A 21,560-nucleotide genomic window follows, 5' to 3' on the forward strand; every position below is an offset into this window, starting at 1 on the left:
CTGATAAGTCACCCCTGATTCAGCACAAACACTCTTTAATTAACCCCGGCCTCAAATCCCCGTCTCATCAGGTCTCTACGAGTCGGCTCTGAGATGCTGCAGAGCTGTTATTTCATTAGTGCGACATGTTGACGTGAGCTCTGCTTCATTTAGCATTCAGGCTTTGTTTGTGCCGCTCCGGCTGTCTCCTGTTTCTCCTAATGGGATGAAGAGAGAGGAAGTCGGCAGGGCATCATTGGAGGAAACCAGGAGTCAGATTATGTAGGCCAGGTGTCTCCTTACAGGTATTGATGAACGGCCCTCTCACCTTACACACCGACAGATCCTGGAAGGACCAAGTCTGAACCAGAGAGCATCCTGCTGTAAACAAAGACACAGTCTACCTGTTCAAAGAGCTTTAAAGGAAGACTGTGTGACATGTTCCACATAACTATATAATAAATCCAGTCTCTCCTGTGTAAATGTGTCTCTGAGTCATGACTGTCTACAATGAGGGAGAAGCTCGAGTCCCGCTGGCTGTGTTGTTGTCAGAAACGTGTTTACATGGACGGGACGGCCGGCTCCTCCCCTTGTTTATAAAAGCTGTTTTAGTCAAGAACTAGAGAGAAGAAGAAGAACATACTCACTGATTATTTGGATGTTTGTAAGAGTTTTTAGATCACACTCATTCTGTGTCAATTTACATGCAACGTGAAGCTACGAGCTAACTAAAGAGCGCCAACATTAACATGCTAACACAACAATGCAGGACACAGGTAACTGCAGCCCGAGCCGCATTCCATTTACCTCGGAAGTCGGAAGTCGTAACTGGGAATGACGTCACACCCGAGTAAACTGCGTTCCAGTTGCAAGTCGGAAAAGCAACACGGACGCGTCCAGGAGTACCTTTGTTTTGTTAGCTAACACCAGACGATAACAACACACTACGTTTTCTGACCAAAAATAACATGACAACACCTCCACAGAGAAAACTTGCACGATACCATCGGTCTGATTGATTTAATTACACAAAAAGACGACTAAGCTGCTAATAAACTCAACAGTTACATCTTAAACATCCCGATGCACATTTCGATGCACGTCGCAGCCATATTGGATCTGAACTCTGAAAATTATCCGAGTTTTCAAGTCGTAAGTACGACTTCAGGGGGCGTTCCTGATGACGTATCAGACCGGCAACTGGGAATTTACAACTTCCGAGATCAACTGGAACGCAGCAATAGTTTGTCCTCCACTTGAATCATGTAGCAGCCATGTTGGATTTTAAATTGGACTACTTAAGGTTTCCAAATTGGAATTACGACAGGGGGGCGTTCTTGATGATGTATCCGACCGGCAACTCGGAATTTCTGACTTCCCAGATCAAATGAAATGAAAAGCGTCATAGGTTAGACCAGACTTTATGCCAAGCTAAGCTAAGCTAAGCAGCTCATGGCTTCAGCTCCGTTCTCAGCCATGATCTCCTGAATAACTCTCACCATTCAGGTGAATAAAATATAACAAAACAGTATGTTAACAGGATACCCGACAGACAAAAACCAAACGACACCTTAACATGAGCGCTCTGTGCACGGATCACACTTCATGAGAATATACCCTGATATGAGTCTTCTTCACTAACTTACTTGTTTTTGCCTCTGAAGGCCTAATCTCTTGTTCTCTAATTTTTCAGAAACAGATGTAAAGTGGCTTTAATTAAACTAGATAGTGCTCCAAAGGAAGTGAAGATTAAAGTTTCCTCGTCAATCCCATCCTCTCAAACCTGCTGTGAAGCCGCTCCTCTGGGTCTCCAATGATCGATGAGCTTGTTTCTGCATCGACACGGATGAGCGGCAGGAATCCGAAGACAATTTAAATTCAGTTAAACTGGACAAGCTGCATGTTTAGTCTCGACTCCCTCCTGAATACAGCAGACTTGAGGAAAAATCAATAGAGGAAATTATACAGCAGAGAAATGAGACTGAAGAAGAGAAGAAGAAGAAAAGGAGGAGGAGGAGAAGAGTTGCTGATTGGAAAACAGAAGGAAAAGGTCACAAAGGACAAAGAGACGGAGGAAAAGAACTCTGCTGAAATCGAATCAATCCCCAGAGTTTAACAAATGAGCTGTGGGTGTGTGCGTGTGTGCGTGTGTGCGTGTGTGCGTGTGTGTGTGTGTGTGTGTGTGTGTGTGTGTGCGTGTGTGTGTGTGCGTGTGTGTGTGTGTTGGCTCGATGCTTCTGCTTCAGACTCTCAGTTTGTTTATGCAGAAATCACAGCTGGCTCTTACCCTTTACACTTTATTCTTCTCGTTTCCTCACACACACACACACACACACACACACACACACACACACACACACACACACACACACGCACACACGCACACACAAACCTATTTGTCTTGTATACTTGTGAGGTCAGTCATTCCATGTAAGAACTGTCATCTAATTGAGGTAAAACCCTTAACCTCTCCACATGAAACGTGAACTTTACAGCTGAAGTTCCTCCAGTGTCCACTAGAGTCTGTCTCCTGCAGTGAGTCAGTCTAAATAGAGCCCCATGTTAAAATGTCCAACTTTACAGCTGCAGTTCCTCCAGTGTCCACTAGAGTCTGTCTCCTGCAGTGAGTCAGTCTCCATAGAGCCCAATGTTAAAATGTCCAACTTTACAGCTGCAGTTCCTCCAGTGTCCACTAGAGTCTGTCTCCTGCAGTGAGTCAGTCTCCATAGAGCCCAATGTTAAAATGTCCAACTTTACAGCTGCAGTTCCTCCAGTGTCCACTAGAGTCTGTCTCCTGCAGTGAGTCAGTCTCCATAGAGCCCAATGTTAAAATGTCCAACTTTACAGCTGCAGTTCCTCCAGTGTCCACTAGAGTCTGTCTCCTGCAGTGAGTCAGTTTCCATAGAGCCCCATGTTAAAATGTCCAACTTTAAAACATGATAGAGATAGCAGACATAGCAGAGCTCTTGGGATGACATAGCATTTTTTACCGTTGCAGTGGACTTATTTATCTCATTATCTCGAGATAGCAGAGCTGGTTGTCTCATTATATCAGAGTAAAACATCTCATTGACTTCCTCCTTGTTAGGATGTATCATACGGTCCTATGGAGCAGCTTTCTGCCCTCTGCTTTTTAGTAGTAAAATAGTTGCACTGAGGACACAGAGGTCTCAAAGAATTATGCATCAAGCATGACTAATTTGGCTGTATATGGTTAACTGAATATGTTCTCTCAAAGATGGTAATATAAGCCCACACACACAGAGAAAGAAAAAAACAGGAGGGTGGAAATGTAATTGCATCACAGGCGTCCTTCTCCTCTGCAGCGATGAAACTGGACTCCTCATGTCGCTGTAACGTGATATTTCAGTGCTGATCTCGTTAACATGTTCAAACAAACCAGGTCACAAACGAACACAGAGAGGAGACGATTACTGATGTCTGATGAGATTATTTATAACATTGTAGGAAACGGGAATATTCAGCAGCAGACACAAATGACTGTCATTATTCATCTACAAATGTGTTTATAAAACTTAATCTCTCCCTTTTCCTGCCACAACGGTTCATCCTCTCTTACAGCATCACTGCAGGAAACCATGTGAAGATGGATGGAGATGGAAAGATGGACGGATGGATGGATATGTGGATGGATGGATGGATGGATGATGGGTGGATGGATGGATGGATGGATGGATGGATGATGGGTGGATGGATGGATGGATGGAAAGATGGATGATGGATGGATGGATGGATGGATGGATGGATGGATGGATGGATGGACGGACGGATGGACGGATGGATGGATGGATGGATGGATATGTGGATGGATGGATGGATGGAAAGATGGATGGATTGAAAGATGGACAGGCGGATGGATGGATGGATGGATGGATGGACGGACGGATGGATGGATGGATGGATGGATGGATGGATGGATGGACGGACGGATGGACGGATGGATGGATGGAAGGATGGATGATGGATGGATGGATGGATGGACGAATGGATGGAACGATGGATAGATGGATAGATGGATGAATGGATGGAGGGATGAATGGATGGGGGGATGGACGGATGGATGGATGGATGGACGGATGGACGGATGGATGATGGATGGATGGATGGATGGACGAATGGATGGAACGATGGAACGATGGATAGATGGATAGATGGATGAATGGATGGAGGGATGGATGGATGGATGGAGGGATGAATGGATGGGGGGATGGACGGATGGATGGAACAATGGATGGATGACCGACAGACTAACAATTTGCTTATGGGGTCAAATGCCTTAACCTCCTTTCTTCCTGGCTAGCTGATATATTATTTGTCAAGTTAAACATTAAGTGTTAACTAGAGGCTGTCTCTGTCAGGCTTGAAACGTGCTTTTAGTCCAGGACGTCAGATGAAGTAAGAACAGAGAGATATAAGATGTGTTGGAGGGAGTAAACAGAAATAAAAGCGCACTCTCTTGTTCTTTAGAAGCGCGCAAAACAGAAAAGACAAACATTTCTTATCAGCTTCAGCATAAAAGAGACAATTTAAATCTTTCTGTGCAGCATGAGAGCTGCAAAAGAATCCATCCGTAGATTATTCAGATGTGACATTTCCTCTAACTGTAGTGGACTTTGTGAAAACACAGATAAATCTCTCCTTTGATAATATGAGCTGTGAATGTGTGACTCTGCTCGCAGATTTTCATGATGCATATTAAACAGTGCTGAACTCTGCCGCTCACCCACTTACTCCTTCTTGTGTTCTGTTTCTATTCCCGTCCAGCAGCTCGCAGTCAAAAAGTCCTACAGGAATCAAACAGGAAAACTCAGACCGACTCAACAGCCCCGATGATACAACCGACATGCAAACACCTGCGGGAGCACACACACTCCATCACACTGACATAATACTGTTATATTCAGCAGCCACTCAGCCGGCTTCAGGCCCATTATCCTGCACGAAGGATGTTCATCCACTCAGCACCCACATGCAGCTCTCTGGCCTCCTCTGAGTTCATGAACTGCTTCAGAAAATAACTTTTCATCATGCACTAAAATGTCAGCATCCAAAAGTCCATCAAACACACAAGTTCCCTCCAAATATCACAGCCTGCATCATCACCTTCATTTACATGTTTCAGAAAACGGAGTGTGAGGATGGGAGCGTCTGGAGACTCGTAGCTGCAGGTGAAACAGGAAGTATCTTTGTGTTTCATTTCTTTAACTTTGGACATTTAAGACCAGCATAGAGGCCGTGCAGCAGTAAGGCTTTTTATCTCCAAATAACAGTGTTTATTTTTCAAATTATACAAAGCAATTTATCGCTCGGCCCTCGATCAACCCTCTCCTGTGGTCATGAGCTATGGGTAGTGACCAGAAGAATAAGATGGGGTATACAAGCGGCCGAGATGAGTTTCCTCTGGAGGGTGTCTGGGCTCATCCTTAGAGAGAGGAGGAGGAGCTCAGACATTCAGAGGAAGCTCATGTAGAGCTGCTACTCCTTCACATCGAGGAGCCAGTTGAAAAGGTTCAGGCATCTGATGAGGATCCTCCTGGACGCCTCCCTTTGGAGGTTTTCTGGGCATACCCAACTGGGAGGAGACACCGGGGTAGACCCAGAGTACGCTGGAGGGATTATATATCTGGTCTGGCCTGGGAACATCTCAGAATCCCCCAGAAGGAGCTGGAAAACATTGCTGTGGTGAGGAACATCTGGGTCAACTTAGTATGCTTGTTTAGGCCTAACATTGCAACCCGACCTTGGATAAGTGGAAGACCATGATGGATGGAAACTGGAGTTATTTATCTCGTTATCTCAAGATAACAACGCTGGTTGTCCCATAATAACAGAGTAATGTATCTCATGCTCTGTTATCTGGAGATAATGACATAAATTATTAATTTTATCAAATTAATTAATCTCATTATCTTGTGGTGTCACACTTTCTTTTCCCATTATGACGTATTTATCGCTCTGTTTCATAGTGGGGTAATTGATGTTGTTTCCTCGTCATTATGGTTTTCTTAATTATAACAGAGCAAAGTACACCAAACTGCCATTGACATTGATTAATAATGTAACGGCTATTTCGTTATTTGTTTTGTGCTTTTGCAGTAAGATAAATGAACCGAGGTGTCAAGAAAATAACCATAAAAAAACTCATCATGACGGGGATATGGAATTGAATGAGATGTTTTGATGAATGTCCCTTCAGGCCTCGGTAGATAACAGCAGATTTCAAACTAGTCTAGTTTCCAAGCCAAATAGCTCAATGTTTAAAAAACTTAGACATCTCTGCAAATTATTATCACACTAATTTATATTACCATGAGTGACAGGCTGATGTTTAAACCAAATATTTATATTAAAATATTGGGAAACCAAGAACAAAAAATATCCCAAAAATCCAAAATGTCCAAAATATAAAAAAGTAAAGAATAGAAATAAATATTGGTGAAATTTTATTATTTTTCATTATTTTTGTATATTTAAAAAAAAGATGAAATATATTAAAAATTTAAACCGCATTCCCTTTCGTGCCCTAAATACAGAAAAACGGAGCGGAAAAACAGTTTGACGACCGAGATTACGTCACGAGAACAGGCATACAAAGCTCTCGCGATACTTGCTGGGGTATAAAACCCTCCGCGGCCTCAGCTCGGTCTTTCTTTCTCCCCTTTAGCGGTGAAGGTGCAACAGTTATCGGTCGTCCCGACTCGGGTTCATCCGACACCCTCACCAACCAAGCTGAACTGAGCTCAACCTCCACAGCAGCATCATGCCTCCCAAATTCGACCCCAACGAGATTAAAGTTGGTACGTTTTCACTGAAAAGTGGCTAAAAACTAAAACGCAGACGCCGTCATGGAGGCCTGTGAGCTGAACACGGTAAAGATGGGCACAAGACGCGACGGAGGAAAACAACTTAATCTGCTTTGTTTTAATTTCTGCATGTTTTGTTTTGTTTTATAATCGGGTGGGATTTGATTAATCGATGTCATGTGTGATAAAGTAATTCAGTTATCTGGGCTGACGTCCACGTGGGGGTAGTGTGCTAACTAGCGGCTAATGCTAATGTAGCCTACCCTTACAATACCGGCGATACGAGCTAGCATGTGTTAGCATGTAGGCTAAAGTGAGTGAACTGGTCCGTTCTGTGTCTTAAAAAGACACTTAAAAAATGACTGTTGTAGGAAGTTCAAACCCGGAAACATATTTTTTACTTAAATATTGGTTTGTAGATAACTTTCCACAGTTAAACCTTGAATTTCTGATAAATCTTCATTCTCACTTTAACTTAATGGGAGTGATTTGTTTCTCTCTAGTCTGGTTCCCAAGTATCTGGGACCTGCAGTCACCCACAACTCATGGTGCATGCATGTTGTAGTTTACCGTGTTGCAAGTGAACATTAATTTCAACATCAGTTTTATTGACATGTTTGCTCAGACCATAAAAAGGCAATTTTGTGTTTATTATAAAGAGCTGGGATGAGATCTGTGCTTAAAGTGAGGGTTTTAGGATGTGCATGGTGAGGGTGCACTTGAGATAAATATCAGGAGATGTTCATACAGGGCCGCAGATGTACGATACTGATCTGATATTTATGTCTCATCAAATAGTGTTTAAGGTTGTTGCATTTGTCATTGAAACTGAAAAATATTCCAAAGTAATGTGTCTGAAGTTAATGGTCTCGACTGGAATTTTGACTGACTTATTAAGGAGATTTGTTCTCTTTCTGCTGAAGGTGTTGGATGTTGATGCCATCATGCATAATCCTGTGTGTGTGATCAGCTGTCAGTGGGTGTGTGAGTCAATGTGTGAACTAACAGGATGTGTGTCTTTTTGTGTCTCAGTGTACATGAGGTGCACAGGAGGAGAAGTTGGTGCCACCTCCGCTCTGGCCCCCAAAATTGGCCCTCTGGGTCTGGTGAGTTTGTTATATTACATTCTTAGTCTTATTGTCATAGAAACCGAACACAAGCCTCCCGCCACTATACCTGTCTGTCCCTGTGACTGAGTATAATCCAGTGGAGGCTCAGAGTGACCCGGCTTTAGGAAACAGAGCTGCTCACACTCATGGACATCTCTGTGCCGTAAAGATCGGAACACTGACCGAGACGAACGCCGCGTTTAGATTTAAATAAGGACACGTTAAGAGACGAGTCACAGAACAAGTGTTCTTACAGCAGTTTGCCTTTGTTCATCTGTAGGATCTTTAGACCGCCTTTAAATTTGAAAGATGCTGGTGTGATTTTAGTTTTGTTGTTTCTGACCTTGACCTTTTCTTCTCCCTCATTAGTCTCCCAAGAAAGTTGGTGATGACATCGCCAAGGCCACCGGGGACTGGAAGGGTCTGAGGATCACCGTGAAGCTGACCATCCAGAACAGACAGGCGGCGGTGCGTATGATGACCTCGCGCGTTAACGCCTCTCTGCTCACAGCAGTCTGTGAAGGCATGGAGGATAACCTGATGTCCTTTTCTTGTGTTTTCAGATCGAGGTCGTTCCCTCAGCATCCGCTCTGATCATCAAAGCTCTGAAGGAGCCTCCTCGTGACCGCAAGAAGGTCAAGAACAGTGAGTTTGAACATGGCCGTGCTCAAACTACTTGGTTCAAGTCAACATAAAGTGCATTCTCTTACATTCTTCTCTTTTTCAGTCAAGCACAGCGGCAGTGTGACCCTTGACGAGATCATCGCCGTTGCTCGCGTCATGAGGCCTCGCTCCATCGCCAGGGAACTCTCCGGTGAGTTTTAAAACTGAACACTGAGATTCATTATCTTCTACCCATGTCTGAACTGCACAAATAACCTTGCCAACATTTCGGTACAGGCACAAAATGCAAATGACCTGAGAACTGAAATGTTTTAGAGTCATGTGTTAATTCACTGCCATGCCCACACCGCCAGAATACAATCAACCCCCACGCCAGGCCAGTAGTTGGTGGTGGGACTTTGTAATAAAACACCATGTGCATTTAGAACTCGCCCTCCTGCAGAGCGTTGTGGTGGGGTTCTTTCCCGGAGTGACAGAACGCTGCGTTGGTCATTGTTTTTGTAGTCCATCTACCCGCTCATGGCTACTGATCTGTGTGCTTCACACACTCGCGCCTCCTGTTTGAATAGAACTAGACAGACGTTTTGTGTAACAAGCCTCCCGCCACTATACCTGTCTGTCCCTGTGACTGAGTATAATCCAGTGGAGGCTCAGAGTGACCCGGCTTTAGGAAACAGAGCTGCTCAAACTCATGGACATCTCTGTGCCGTAAAGATCGGAACAACGTCCACAGCCTTAACACCTCTTAAATCCAGACCTGAATAAAACCGCCTCCTTGTATCATCCTGACCATCTGTGTTCTTTCTTTCTCAATCAGGAACCATCAAGGAGATCCTGGGGACCGCTCAGTCTGTCGGCTGCACCATCGATGGTCGCCCTCCTCATGATGTCATCGATGACATCAACAGCGGCAAAGTGGAGTGTCCCACTGAGTAACTGGACCAGACTTTGAATAAAAAGTTGAGAAAAAGAGCAGCTTGTGTTTGTCCTGTTTCCTATACTGTAGTATACTTGAAGTGGTGATCAGATGGTGACTGAAACCCCAGGGTGGTTTATTGTCAAGTACATTTACACATACAAGGAATTTGTAGTCAATTTATTTTGTATAGCATCAACTCGTAACAAGTGTTATCTCAAGATACTTTACAAAAAGCAGGCAAAATACCGTACTTATTGCTATATTACAAAGACCCAGCCTATCCATCATGAGTACTTCATTGGTGCTAAACAAGACTCAAACTGACCATGAGGTTAAGAGTGAAGGCTGAGTTATGTGTAAAATGTCCTGCAAAATAAATAGCTCCCAATGAGAACTGTTTGAATCCTCATCTGGTTTAATAACCTCAATGTGGGTTTTCTAGACCATCAGATGTTTGGCTTGCTTCAGAGTGAGACTGCAGTCAGCTGTACTGAGGTCAAACAGGGTCACCATGTCTTTTGAATACTCTTATTTACATTTCTGGCAGGTATCCTTTACGACTGAGTATTAGGGCTACTAAAGTTGATATTTAGTGTGAAATTTGTAAATCAACTTGAATGAGGCTGTTAGAAATTAATATTCTGAAAGCTATCATAAGAGTGCCATTACCCAAATGATGGAAGGAGAACCCTTAAAGAGAACTTCCTGTGTCAGTGTTCTTCATCTCCAGGTTTCTTTCCTGGTTGTGTAATGACTAATGTGTTATGAATTTATATAAACTACAACAATAAGCTAAGACTAGTTAGTGCAAAACTGTTAATCTTTGCACTTTGATGTCCCAATCCTCCTCTTCTCCTGTCTTCTGTGGATCAGTTCCAAGCTCACATTAAAGAGGACATATCCCCCCTTCTCCATCTTTTCATACAGTACCCCTGTGGTCTAAATGAAACATCCGTGCTGTGCTTTGGTCCAAATATAACATGAATCAAGCACCAGAGGAGGTTTGTGACCCTGTATAAACCAGCTCTCTCAGAACGCTCCGTTTTGGTGTCTCTTTAAATTCAATGAAGAAACCCAGATCACTCCAGCTCACCACTGGATTGCCACAACCAAGACCCTGACACACCAAGCAGACAGCAAAGAGGTGTCGCCTCACGTCTTGGCCAAAAAGTTGCACTTGAACACACCACAAAGACTACAGCCGACGGCCAATCACCACGTACGTTCTGCTCACGAGGAGGAACTAACTCTCCATGCCAGCAGGGGGCGGTAGTCTGTTATGATATGAGAAGACCGTTTTCACACTGCTGTCGGTCACCACTCGTATTATAAGTCGCCTTCTAATGGAGAATAATGTCTGATAAAAAGTTGAAAATGGCGCTGGCGTTGTCAGTCCTTGGTGTTTTAGTGGGAAAAGAAGAAGCGGAGGAGACAAATAAGGAGAAACCACACTAAAGGGTGAAAGCATGGATACTACAGCGGCATGCTCAAGAGGCTTTCCTGAACCTGTGTTGAGATGGAGATAAATGAAACATCCCAACAGCCAGAGAGGTTCCTCTCACCGACCGCCGATGCCGATTCCCCATGTTGAATCGGCCCCAAAAAATGCTGACTGGTAGCGACGGACCCGGACACACTGCAAAAACTAGGACCGACCGCTGATGATCTCCTTGGTGTGTCAGGGCCTCAAAGGTTAGAGGTTATGCTGATGGCCCGCTGAGTGTGTGTGTTCTTTGAAGTCAGTTAGGACTCGATGCAGTAAAAACCTTTTTATACAAAATATTTATTGAAAATCTCAAACATCAAAAAACGTTTCTACAAAAGTATAAATGGTTCCACAACGAGCCGCCACATATTATTATAAACTCACTAAACCGCTCTAGATTCTGTCGGAGCGTTAGAACTCAAACTGGATCCAAATTCAAGCTGAGACTGTGAAGGAAAGACCTGCAGGGGAGGGATGTACTGCGGTTCAACATCATCACAAGTCCCAGGCAGCGACTATCAGAGTTCTTTCTTCTTCTTTGAATCACTGGAAGCTGCAGGAGGTCGTCTGCAGCTCCGTGTGATAGAAACAAGAAGAGACACTGTGTTGGGACTCTAACCTGCTAACACGTTTTGTGTTCTGACGCCCTCTAGTGGAGAACTGAAGAATCAGATTATTTACCTAAAATCAGTCGGTGAGTTTGTTTTACTGTCTGTGTGAAGGTGAAGCAGTAATATAAAAAAAGACGACATATAGAAACGAAGAGGAAGAGCTGATGCCGTTTGACTTTGTGCTTTTGTTTGTTGGAAGACCGCAGCTGCAGCGCCGCCATCCGAGTCCCCTCTCCTCCGATGAGCTCATCATCCACGGACTGATCCACTGCAGCTCTATGTTGACCCAGCAGAACCTGAACGCATCACGCCCAGCCGGCGATGACCTCATAAGTTGATCGATCATCAGTTCTCCACTTCCTCCTCGTCCTCCTCCTCCGCCTCGTTCTCCGCTTCAGGCTCCTCCTCCATGCGTTCCTCCTCCTCCTCCTCTTCCTCCTCCCGACTCTTGTCGTTCTCCGAGTCGTTCTTCTTCTCTTTATCTTTTCGTTTCTGCTCCGACACTTCCTTCTTTCCCTTCTGGCCCTTCTTGTAAACTGTAGAAGAGAAACGTTCAATTTGAGATCATCAGAAACTTGAACACACCGGCCATATTTTCATCATTTACAACCTTTAGGTCAATTTTCAGGTCAAATATTTGGAGGTTAAGACCGCATCCTAACAGCATGGTACACTGCCTGTCCACACTGCATCCATCTGATCTGTGAATTTCAGTTTCACTTGTTAACATATGGTGCTTTTATTTTGAAGATGGACAAACTGAAGTGTGGTGCTTTTATTTTGAAGATGGACAAACTGAAGTGTGGTGCTTTTATTTTGAAGATGGACAAACTGAAGTGTGGTGCTTTCATTTTGAAAGTGGACAAACTGAAGTGTGGTGCTTTTATTCTGAAGGTGGACAAACTGAAGTGTGGTGCTTTTATTTTGTAGATGGACAAACTGAAGTGTGGTGCTTTTATTTTGAAGATGGACAAACTGAAGTGAGGTGCTTTTATTTTGAAGACGGACAAACTGAAGTGAAGTGCTTTTATTTTGAAGATGGACAAACTGAAGTGAGGTGCTTTTATTTTGAAGACGGACAAACTGAAGTGTGGTGCTTTTATTTTAAAGACGGACAAACTGAAGTGTGGTGCTTTTATTTTGAAGGTGGACAAACTGAAGAGTGGTACTTTTATTTTGAAGGTGGACAAACTGAAGTGTGGTGCTTTTATTTTGTAGGTGGACTAACTGAAGTGTGGTGCTTTTATTTTGTAGGTGGACTAACTGAAGAGTGGTGCTTTTATTTTGAAGGTGGGCAAACTGAAGTGCGGGGCCTTGTAGTGACATAGAAGGCGACGTGAGATGAACTTTGCCTGTGTCCTGCTCTCTGAGGATCACCAGTTCAGATAAATCAAAGTGGCGTACTGACCCTCCAGAGCTTCTCTGAGCGGCTCCAGGAAACGTTCAAACTCCATCTCCTCCATCGCAGCCAGGACGTCTCCTGCGTTCAGAGTTTTCCTCTTCGCTTTCATGGCAAAGTTATTTGCACTGTGACGACACAGAATAATCAGATGTCAGATTCCGGTGCTGTGTGTTCTCTGTGTCTGAAATGTGTGAACTCAAAAATAAACTTTGAACAAACAGAGTTTTATGAATAAAAATGGAGACAAAGTGTCTCTTGCTTCTTACCAGGATGTGGCGTACAGCACAAACACACTGGCAGCTTGTGAGATGGCTCTGCGCGCTTCTTTGGACACGTTCACCCCATCTGGGAGCTGAGAGGAAAAACAAACGGTGCGGAGGAGTTAATGTCGGCGCTGCAGAGAGGAAGCGTTTCATCATCAGGACACAGACCAGATTTATTCATTTACTCTTAAAGATGACAACAGGAAGACGCTTTTAAATGTTTGTGTCACATAGAAACTGTAAATCTTTGTTCTACTTCATTTAAAGGTCTTTGAAGGATTTCTGTAAAATCCACTTCACCATGTTTCTCTGACACTAACACGTATCTCTACTTTGTCTACAAACCCCCCAATGATGAGAAAAGTCCATCCTCTCCGTCTTCTGCCTGCTCCACTTTTCAGAAAATGTGTGCTCAAACAGGCCGTTTGGAGATTGTCCCTTCATGACATCACAAAGGGCAGTAACCCCTCCCCCAGGTGGGTGACACTCCCACAGCTAGGTGTTTGTTCTGCCCTCTGAGTCTGCCTTCTCACCGTAAACAATAGGACATGGAGCGAGAAAGCCCGAGACACCCCTTCCAGAGAGGGGGGCGTGGTCAGACACAGCTCATTTACATATTTAAAGGTACAGACACAGAAACAGCCTGTTCTGAGCAGAGCTGAAATAGAGGGGTTTGTAGACATGTAGACACACAGGAGCCCCTTAGACTTATTTACACTGAAGAGGAGGAGAATATGTGACCTTTAACAATAAAGTCTTTCCTAAAAGTTTTCAAAGTTGTGGCGACAGTAGCTCTGTCTGTAAGGACTTAGATTGAGAACCACAGAGTCGATCCAAAATATGGAAGTTAGTCTTGTTGCTGGAGAGGGGTCAGGTCACTCCGGAGTTCAACCAATCAATCAATCAATCAATTTTTATTTGTATAACGTCAACTCAGAACAAGTGTTATCTCGAGACACTTTACAAAAAGCAGGTAAAAGACCTTACTTATTGTTATGTTACAAAAAGCAGGTAAAAGACCTTACTTATTGTTATGTTACAAAAGAGCAGGTAAAAGACCTTACTTATTGTTATGTTACAAAAAGCAGGTAAAAGACTTTACTTATTGTTATATTACAAAAAGCAGGTAAAAGACCTTACTTATTGTTATGTTACAAAAAGCAGGTAAAAGACCTTACTCATTGTTATGTTACAAAAAGAAGGTAAAAGACCTTACTTATTGTTATATTACAAAAGAGCAGGTAAAAGACCTTACTTATTGTTATGTTACAAAAGAGCAGGTAAAAGACCTTACTTATTGTTATATTACAAAAAGCAGGTAAGAGACCTTACTTATTGTTATATTACAAAAACAGGTAAAAGACCTTACTCATTGTTATGTTACAAAAAGCAGGTAAAAGACCTTACTTATTGTTATGTTACAAAAAGCAGGTAAAAGACCTTACTCACTGTTATGTTACAAAAAGCAGGTAAAAGACCTTACTTATTGTTATATTACAAAAAGCAGGTAAGAGACCTTACTTATTGTTATGTTACAAAAAAACAGGTAAAAGACCTTACTTATTGTTATATTACAAAAAGCAGGTAAAAGACCTTACTTATTGTTATGTTACAAAAAGCAGGTAAAAGACCTTACTCATTGTTATGTTACAAAAAGCAGGTAAAAGACCTTACTTATTGTTATATTACAAAAGAGCAGGTAAAAGACCTTACTTATTGTTATATTACAAAAAGCAGGTAAAAGACCTTACTTATTGTTATATTACAAAAGAGCAGGTAAAAGACCTTACTTATTGTTATGTTACAAAAGAGCAGGTAAAAGACCTTACTTATTGTTATATTACAAAAAGCAGGTAAGAGACCTTACTCATTGTTATATTACAAAAAACAGGTAAAAGACCTTACTCATTGTTATGTTACAAAAAGCAGGTAAAAGACCTTACTTATTGTTATGTTACAAAAAAACAGGTAAAAGACCTTACTTATTGTTATATTACAAAAAGCAGGTAAAAGACCTTACTTATTGTTATGTTACAAAAAGCAGGTAAAAGACCTTACTCATTGTTATGTTACAAAAAGCAGGTAAAAGACCTTACTTATTGTTATATTACAAAAGAGCAGGTAAAAGACCTTACTTATTGTTATATTACAAAAAGCAGGTAAAAGACCTTACTTATTGTTATATTACAAAAGAGCAGGTAAAAGACCTTACTTATTGTTATGTTACAAAAAAACAGGTAAAAGACCTTACTTATTGTTATATTACAAAAGAGCAGGTAAAAGACCTTACTTATTGTTGTGTTACAAAAAGCAGGTAAAAGACCTTACTTATTGTTATATTACAAAAAGCAGGTAAAAGACCTTACTCATTGTTATGTTACAAAAAGCAGGTAAAAGACCTTACTTATTGTTATATTACAAAAAGCAGGTAAAAGACCTTACTTATTGTTATGTTACAAAAAAACAGGTAAAAGACCTTACTTATTGTTATATTACAAAAAGCAGGTAAAAGACCTTACTTATTGTTATGTTACAAAAAGCAGGTAAAAGACCTTACTCATTGTTATGTTACAAAAAGCAGGTAAAAGACCTTACTTATTGTTATATTACAAAAGAGCAGGTAAAAGACCTTACTTATTGTTATATTACAAAAGAGCAGGTAAAAGACCTTACTTATTGTTGTGTTACAAAAAAACAGGTAAAAGACCTTACTTATTGTTATATTACAAAAGAGCAGGTAAAAGACCTTACTTATTGTTATATTACAAAAAGCAGGTAAAAGACCTTACTCATTGTTATGTTACAAAAAGCAGGTAAAAGACCTTACTTATTGTTATATTACAAAAAGCAGGTAAGAGACCTTACTTATTGTTATATTACAAAAAGCAGGTAAAAGACCTTACTTATTGTTATGTTACAAAAAAACAGGTAAAAGACCTTACTTATTGTTATATTACAAAAAGCAGGTAAAAGACCTTACTTATTGTTATGTTACAAAAAGCAGGTAAAAGACCTTACTCATTGTTATGTTACAAAAAGCAGGTAAAAGACCTTACTTATTGTTATATTACAAAAGAGCAGGTAAAAGACCTTACTTATTGTTATATTACAAAAGAGCAGGTAAAAGACCTTACTTATTGTTGTGTTACAAAAAAACAGGTAAAAGACCTTACTTATTGTTATATTACAAAAGAGCAGGTAAAAGACCTTACTTATTGTTATATTACAAAAAGCAGGTAAAAGACCTTACTCATTGTTATGTTACAAAAAGCAGGTAAAAGACCTTACTTATTGTTATATTACAAAAAGCAGGTAAGAGACCTTACTTATTGTTATATTACAAAAAGCAGGTAAAAGACCTTACTCATTGTTATGCTACAAAAAACAGGTAAAAGACCTTACTTATTGTTATGTTACAAAAAACAGGTAAAAGACCTTACTTATTGTTATATTACAAAAGAGCAGGTAAAATACCTTACTTATTGTTATATTACAAAAAAACAGGTAGAAGACCTTACTTATTGTTATATTACAAAAAGCAGGTAAGAGACCTTACTTATTGTTATGTTACAAAAGAGCAGGTAAAAGACCTTACTTATTGTTATATTACAAAAGAGCAGGTAAAAGACCTTACTTATTGTTATATTACAAAAAGCAGGTAAAAGACCTTACTCATTGTTATGTTACAAAAAGCAGGTAAGAGACCTTACTTATTGTTGTGTTACAAAAAGCAGGTAAAAGACCTTACTTATTGTTATATTACAAAAAGCAGGTAAAAGACCTTACTCATTGTTATGTTACAAAAAGCAGGTAAAAGACCTTACTTATTGTTATATTACAAAAAGCAGGTAAAAGACCTTACTCATTGTTATGTTACAAAAAGCAGGTAAGAGACCTTACTTATTGTTATGTTACAAAAAGCAGGTAAGAGACCTTACTTATTGTTATATTACAAAAAGCAGGTAAGAGACCTTACTCATTGTTATGTTACAAAAAGCAGGTAAAAGACCTTACTTATTGTTATATTACAAAAGAGCAGGTAAAAGACCTTACTTATTGTTATATTACAAAAGAGCAGGTAAAAGACCTTACTTATTGTTGTGTTACAAAAAAACAGGTAAAAGACCTTACTTATTGTTATATTACAAAAGAGCAGGTAAAAGACCTTACTTATTGTTATATTACAAAAAGCAGGTAAAAGACCTTACTTATTGTTATATTACAAAAAGCAGGTAAGAGACCTTACTTATTGTTATATTACAAAAAGCAGGTAAAAGACCTTACTCATTGTTATGCTACAAAAAACAGGTAAAAGACCTTACTTATTGTTATGTTACAAAAGAGCAGGTAAAATACCTTACTTATTGTTATATTACAAAAAAGCAGGTAAAAGACCTTACTTATTGTTATATTACAAAAGAGCAGGTAAAATACCTTACTTATTGTTATATTACAAAAAAACAGGTAGAAGACCTTACTTATTGTTATATTACAAAAAGCAGGTAAGAGACCTTACTTATTGTTATGTTACAAAAGAGCAGGTAAAAGACCTTACTTATTGTTATATTACAAAAGAGCAGGTAAAAGACCTTACTTATTGTTATATTACAAAAAGCAGGTAAAAGACCTTACTCATTGTTATGTTACAAAAAGCAGGTAAGAGACCTTACTTATTGTTGTGTTACAAAAAGCAGGTAAAAGACCTTACTTATTGTTATATTACAAAAAGCAGGTAAAAGACCTTACTCATTGTTATGTTACAAAAAGCAGGTAAAAGACCTTACTTATTGTTATATTACAAAAAGCAGGTAAAAGACCTTACTCATTGTTATGTTACAAAAAGCAGGTAAGAGACCTTACTTATTGTTATGTTACAAAAAGCAGGTAAGAGACCTTACTTATTGTTATATTACAAAAAGCAGGTAAAAGACCTTACTTATTGTTATATTACAAAAAGCAGGTAAGAGACCTTACTTATTGTTATATTACAAAAAGCAGGTAAGAGACCTTACTTATTGTTATATTACAAAGAGTTCTGCACACTAAGAAGACCAGCTCCTCCTTTGCATCAAAAGCCAGTTAAGGAGATTTGGGCTCCTGATTAAGATCCTCCTGAAGCCCCGTGTAGACCCAGAGCCTGCTGGGGGGGATTATAAATCCCATCTGGTCTGGTAATACCTCGGCATGGACAATCAGTTATTACAGGAGAGCACAGAAGCTCTAGAAACAGCTGAATGTAGTCAGACAGATACAGAGGAATTAAAACTTTATTTTTAGTCATATCGTATCGAAACAATCGGTCCTGGTTCACTCACCGCCTCCTTGATGATCCGGGTGATCACCGCGTTGGGGAGGTTCAGGTCTTCGGGCCTCTCTGCCATGTTTCCCCGCTTACTGGAGCGTCCTCAGCGGGTAAGGGTTACCTCCACAGCCGGGGACGAGCTAGCCGACGATGCTAAGCGATTAGCTCCTGTGTTAGCCTAAGCTCGGGACGTTTTCTGTTTGAAATCCCGCGGGGAGTTTGAGTTTAAAGTTCCGAGTTTGAAGAAGATGTAGTTTTGATCCGATCGATTCGTTTCGCCGGTGGATTAATCGATAATCTGCTCTTGAATTGGTCGCGTGCCCAAGTGGACGGATTTGTTTTGGGACGTTTCCCGCGAACCGTCCAAGCACGAGCCCTCCCACGTCAATTTTCAACTTCGACCTCTGAAGCGGAAGTGACGTATTCGGTCTGGTCTGAACCCGAACCTTACAGACTGATCCATAAGACTGTATTGTCTGTTAATTCTCCTCATTTAACTTTGATTAAAGCCCCACAATTTTATTCTATTTTAACTGTATTTATTTTAAGTGATTATATGTTTATTTATTGTTGTTTTCTGATTATATTTGGTTATATTTTTATTTTGTCGTCTAAATTGCAGTTTATAAAAATGTTTAGAAATGTTATAAAATATTTAAAAATGCAGAATAAACCCGAAAAAAATGAAAAGTTAATATTTACAGTCTGAATGTGGCTGAGACTACTTTACAGATAATAACAAATACAGAAAATGATATAAATATGTCTTTAAAAATCCCAAATCCTCACATATTCTTTATTTAAAAGTATTCTTATGATAGTATTTATTTTTAATAAGGAAAAGGTTATTTCAGGTTGAATGTGACTTAGATTATAAACTGTATAAAAGAGCATCATCACTTTCTCACTGTGACGCCGTCTGTTCAGAATTATACAAATATTTATATTGTTTTTTTGTTTTTTTCAGTAGCTCAGTCCGTAGCGACTTGGATTCGGAACCGGAGGGTTGCCGGCTCAAACCCTGTTGAGAACCAAAACATGGAAGATGGTCTGGTAACTGGAGAGGTGCCAGGTCACCTCCAGAGGTGCAAGGCACCGAACCCCCAACAGCTCTGGGACACTCCCTGAGTAGTTTAGTTTAATTCATGTCCACAAGTCCTGTTTGTGCGCGAGTGTGTATTTCAGGCCTATGTGTGTGAGAAGCATGTCTCTTAATAACAGAATGTAAACTGTGTATGTAAAATTAAAAAAAATATTATCATCTTTTATTATCAGACCCACAATAGCGACCCGTCTCCAACACTCAGTGCTCAAGCTCCAGGATCCAACATAAGTGAGGAATGTGATGCAGGCCGCTCTTCTTTCTGCTGCATGGCTGTAAAGTTCTGACAGCTGGATTTGGGTGGTGCAGATGATTTCAGCTGCATGTTTGAGGAGTCATAGCCCATTTGTTTTACCTGTGTCTCATTCCCCACACCTGTGGTCGATTAGCTCCTCTGTGTTTAGTTTCTGTGAACCGTCCGTCTTGTTCATGATGTCATCCTCCCGTGTTTCATGTTTGAAGAGTTTCCCTCGTGGCTTTCAGAGTTCCTTATTGTGAATAACTCTTATCCTTCATCAAATCAAAACTGATGAGTCATCAAAACATTCACCCCCCCCCCCAGTTTAGTTTATTTAAGAAGACACAGAATAAACTTATTTTATCCTTTAATGCTACAGAGATATGTCTGTGTTAACGAGTCTAGCTCACATCGTTGTGATTGATTGTTTACAGCATGCAAAAACGACGATCTGTCCCATCATTTGAACAAACAATGCTCGGACAGACGGAAGATATCGACTACTGGTCACTTTTATATTGTGAAGATTAATATTGAAAAGCCTGAATGGGCAGACTTCCAGCTCAGCTATCACCTTCCTCACAAACAGAGAAGACAGGGAGAGGGTGTGTGGGGTGAAAGGTGTTTAGGTGGTTTCCATAGTAACATACAGTACTTCCTCCCATGCAGGAGGCGATGCAGCCAACATGTTTTAATCCACACTGAAGAGGAGGAATATGTAATGAGAGGCGTGTTCCTACGCCCACCAGGTTCAGGCGTCTGAGGCCGTTTCTGGGCAGCGCTCCAGGATACCAAAGTTTCCTCCGATAAGAAACTGACTTTGAAACAATCACTGCTGCAGAGACGCCATCATGAAGCTTAAACTACACATCTACAGGTGGCTGCAGAGGTCAAAATACTTTCCGGATATCAAGTTAGACAAGCCTTAAAACAATTTTGAATAACAGAGAATACAGAAATGTTTGCTCTCGTCACATAACGCCTCAACAAATTATTTTAAATCATAAATCACCGTCTTCACCCTTTCCCCTGACACCACACTCAAGCTTAAATGATTTATTAGTGAGAGTGAGAACTAATGTTTGTATAACTCCAGAGATGTACAGCTGTGATGAAAATTAACCACAGCTCCTTTTTACTGCCGGACCTCTCCCCATACCTATAACAGATTTAAACTCTGCTTTCTGGTATCAAACCGAGGAGTTTGACTTCTTCTACGTTCAAATGTGATTTAAATTCTATACTCTTTGTTTTATTAAAATTAAGAACTAACCTATTACCCCATGTCCAGTTTGCAACAGCTTGTAGCTCCCTATCAAAAGTACTTGACAGTTCCCGGATTGATACTGCTGTTAATAAAGTGTTGTATCATCTGCGTACCAAACTACTCTATCTGAAATTAGAACAAGAGGAAGGTCATTGGTGGAGATGGAGAAGAACACAGGCAGGACAGGCAGCCCCCCCGAGGGCTGACAAACTTCAAACCGCAGCAGTGGTTTACAATGTGCAAAGCTTGAATTGACAGAATGGAATCCTCCTTAAGAGGGCCCCGTCTGGCAACACTCACTCTGCTGCATCACATGCATTATTCCTGTGAAAACCTGAGATCGCCAATGAAAGTCACTGAAGGAACATAAAGAATTATTATCATCTGGGAGTGAAAACAGAAAGCAGAACAGAACGGCATGAGGTCAGTCGTCC

The 21,560-nt window shown here is 40.7% G+C and overlaps 2 protein-coding genes and 2 non-coding genes across 5 annotated transcripts; 3 read left to right on the forward strand and 1 right to left on the reverse strand.

Annotated features, from left to right (window-relative positions):
* The first annotated feature begins 6,637 nt into the window (after positions 1-6,637).
* rpl12 (ribosomal protein L12) lies at positions 6,638-9,508 on the forward strand. 2 transcript variants are annotated; one of them, XM_020657030.3, is made up of 6 exons: positions 6,638-6,797; positions 7,836-7,909; positions 8,282-8,380; positions 8,476-8,557; positions 8,640-8,726; positions 9,354-9,508. In XM_020657030.3, exons 1-6 carry the CDS (start codon positions 6,761-6,763, stop codon positions 9,470-9,472), a joined length of 498 nt encoding a protein of 165 aa, XP_020512686.1. In that variant the 5' UTR covers positions 6,638-6,760; the 3' UTR covers positions 9,473-9,508. The 2 variants fall into 2 exon arrangements, with proteins under 2 accessions (XP_020512686.1, XP_029137781.1); XM_029281948.2 differs by having other exon boundaries at positions 6,728-6,869.
* LOC114921676 (small nucleolar RNA SNORA65) lies at positions 7,967-8,093 on the forward strand. The gene has a single exon (XR_003807378.2). It is a non-coding gene; the product is annotated as a small nucleolar RNA SNORA65 (small nucleolar RNA).
* LOC114921675 (small nucleolar RNA SNORA65) lies at positions 9,136-9,262 on the forward strand. The gene has a single exon (XR_003809987.1). It is a non-coding gene; the product is annotated as a small nucleolar RNA SNORA65 (small nucleolar RNA).
* A 1,710-nt stretch (positions 9,509-11,218) lies between the features above and the next one.
* Positions 11,219-18,926, reverse strand: pole3 (polymerase (DNA directed), epsilon 3 (p17 subunit)). Its single transcript, XM_020627612.3, has 4 exons — positions 18,533-18,926; positions 13,221-13,306; positions 12,961-13,079; positions 11,219-12,088 (listed from the first exon to the last, which is right to left on the reverse strand). The coding sequence occupies exons 1-4, from the start codon at positions 18,596-18,598 to the stop codon at positions 11,898-11,900; spliced, it is 462 nt and encodes a 153-aa protein (XP_020483268.1). The 5' UTR covers positions 18,599-18,926; the 3' UTR covers positions 11,219-11,897.
* Between the last annotated feature and the right edge of the window lie 2,634 nt (positions 18,927-21,560).

This window comes from Labrus bergylta, chromosome 3 (assembly GCF_963930695.1).
Source record: "Labrus bergylta chromosome 3, fLabBer1.1, whole genome shotgun sequence".
Lineage (NCBI taxonomy): Eukaryota > Metazoa > Chordata > Actinopteri > Labriformes > Labridae > Labrus > Labrus bergylta.

Coding starts and splice junctions, on each gene's coding strand:
- rpl12 (XM_020657030.3), top strand. CDS start 6,761: ATGCCTCCCAAATTCGACCCCAACGAGATTAAAGTTG. Junction 8,558..8,639: donor CCGCAAGAAGGTCAAGAACA/GTGAGTTTGAAC, acceptor TCTCTTTTTCAG/TCAAGCACAGCGGCAGTGTG. Junction 8,727..9,353: donor CATCGCCAGGGAACTCTCCG/GTGAGTTTTAAA, acceptor TTTCTCAATCAG/GAACCATCAAGGAGATCCTG.
- pole3 (XM_020627612.3), bottom strand. CDS start 18,598: ATGGCAGAGAGGCCCGAAGACCTGAACCTCCCCAACGCGGTGATCACC. Junction 13,307..18,532: donor CCCGGATCATCAAGGAGGCG/GTGAGTGAACCA, acceptor TTTTCCTCTCAG/CTCCCAGATGGGGTGAACGT. Junction 13,080..13,220: donor GTGCTGTACGCCACATCCTG/GTAAGAAGCAAG, acceptor GTGTCGTCACAG/TGCAAATAACTTTGCCATGA.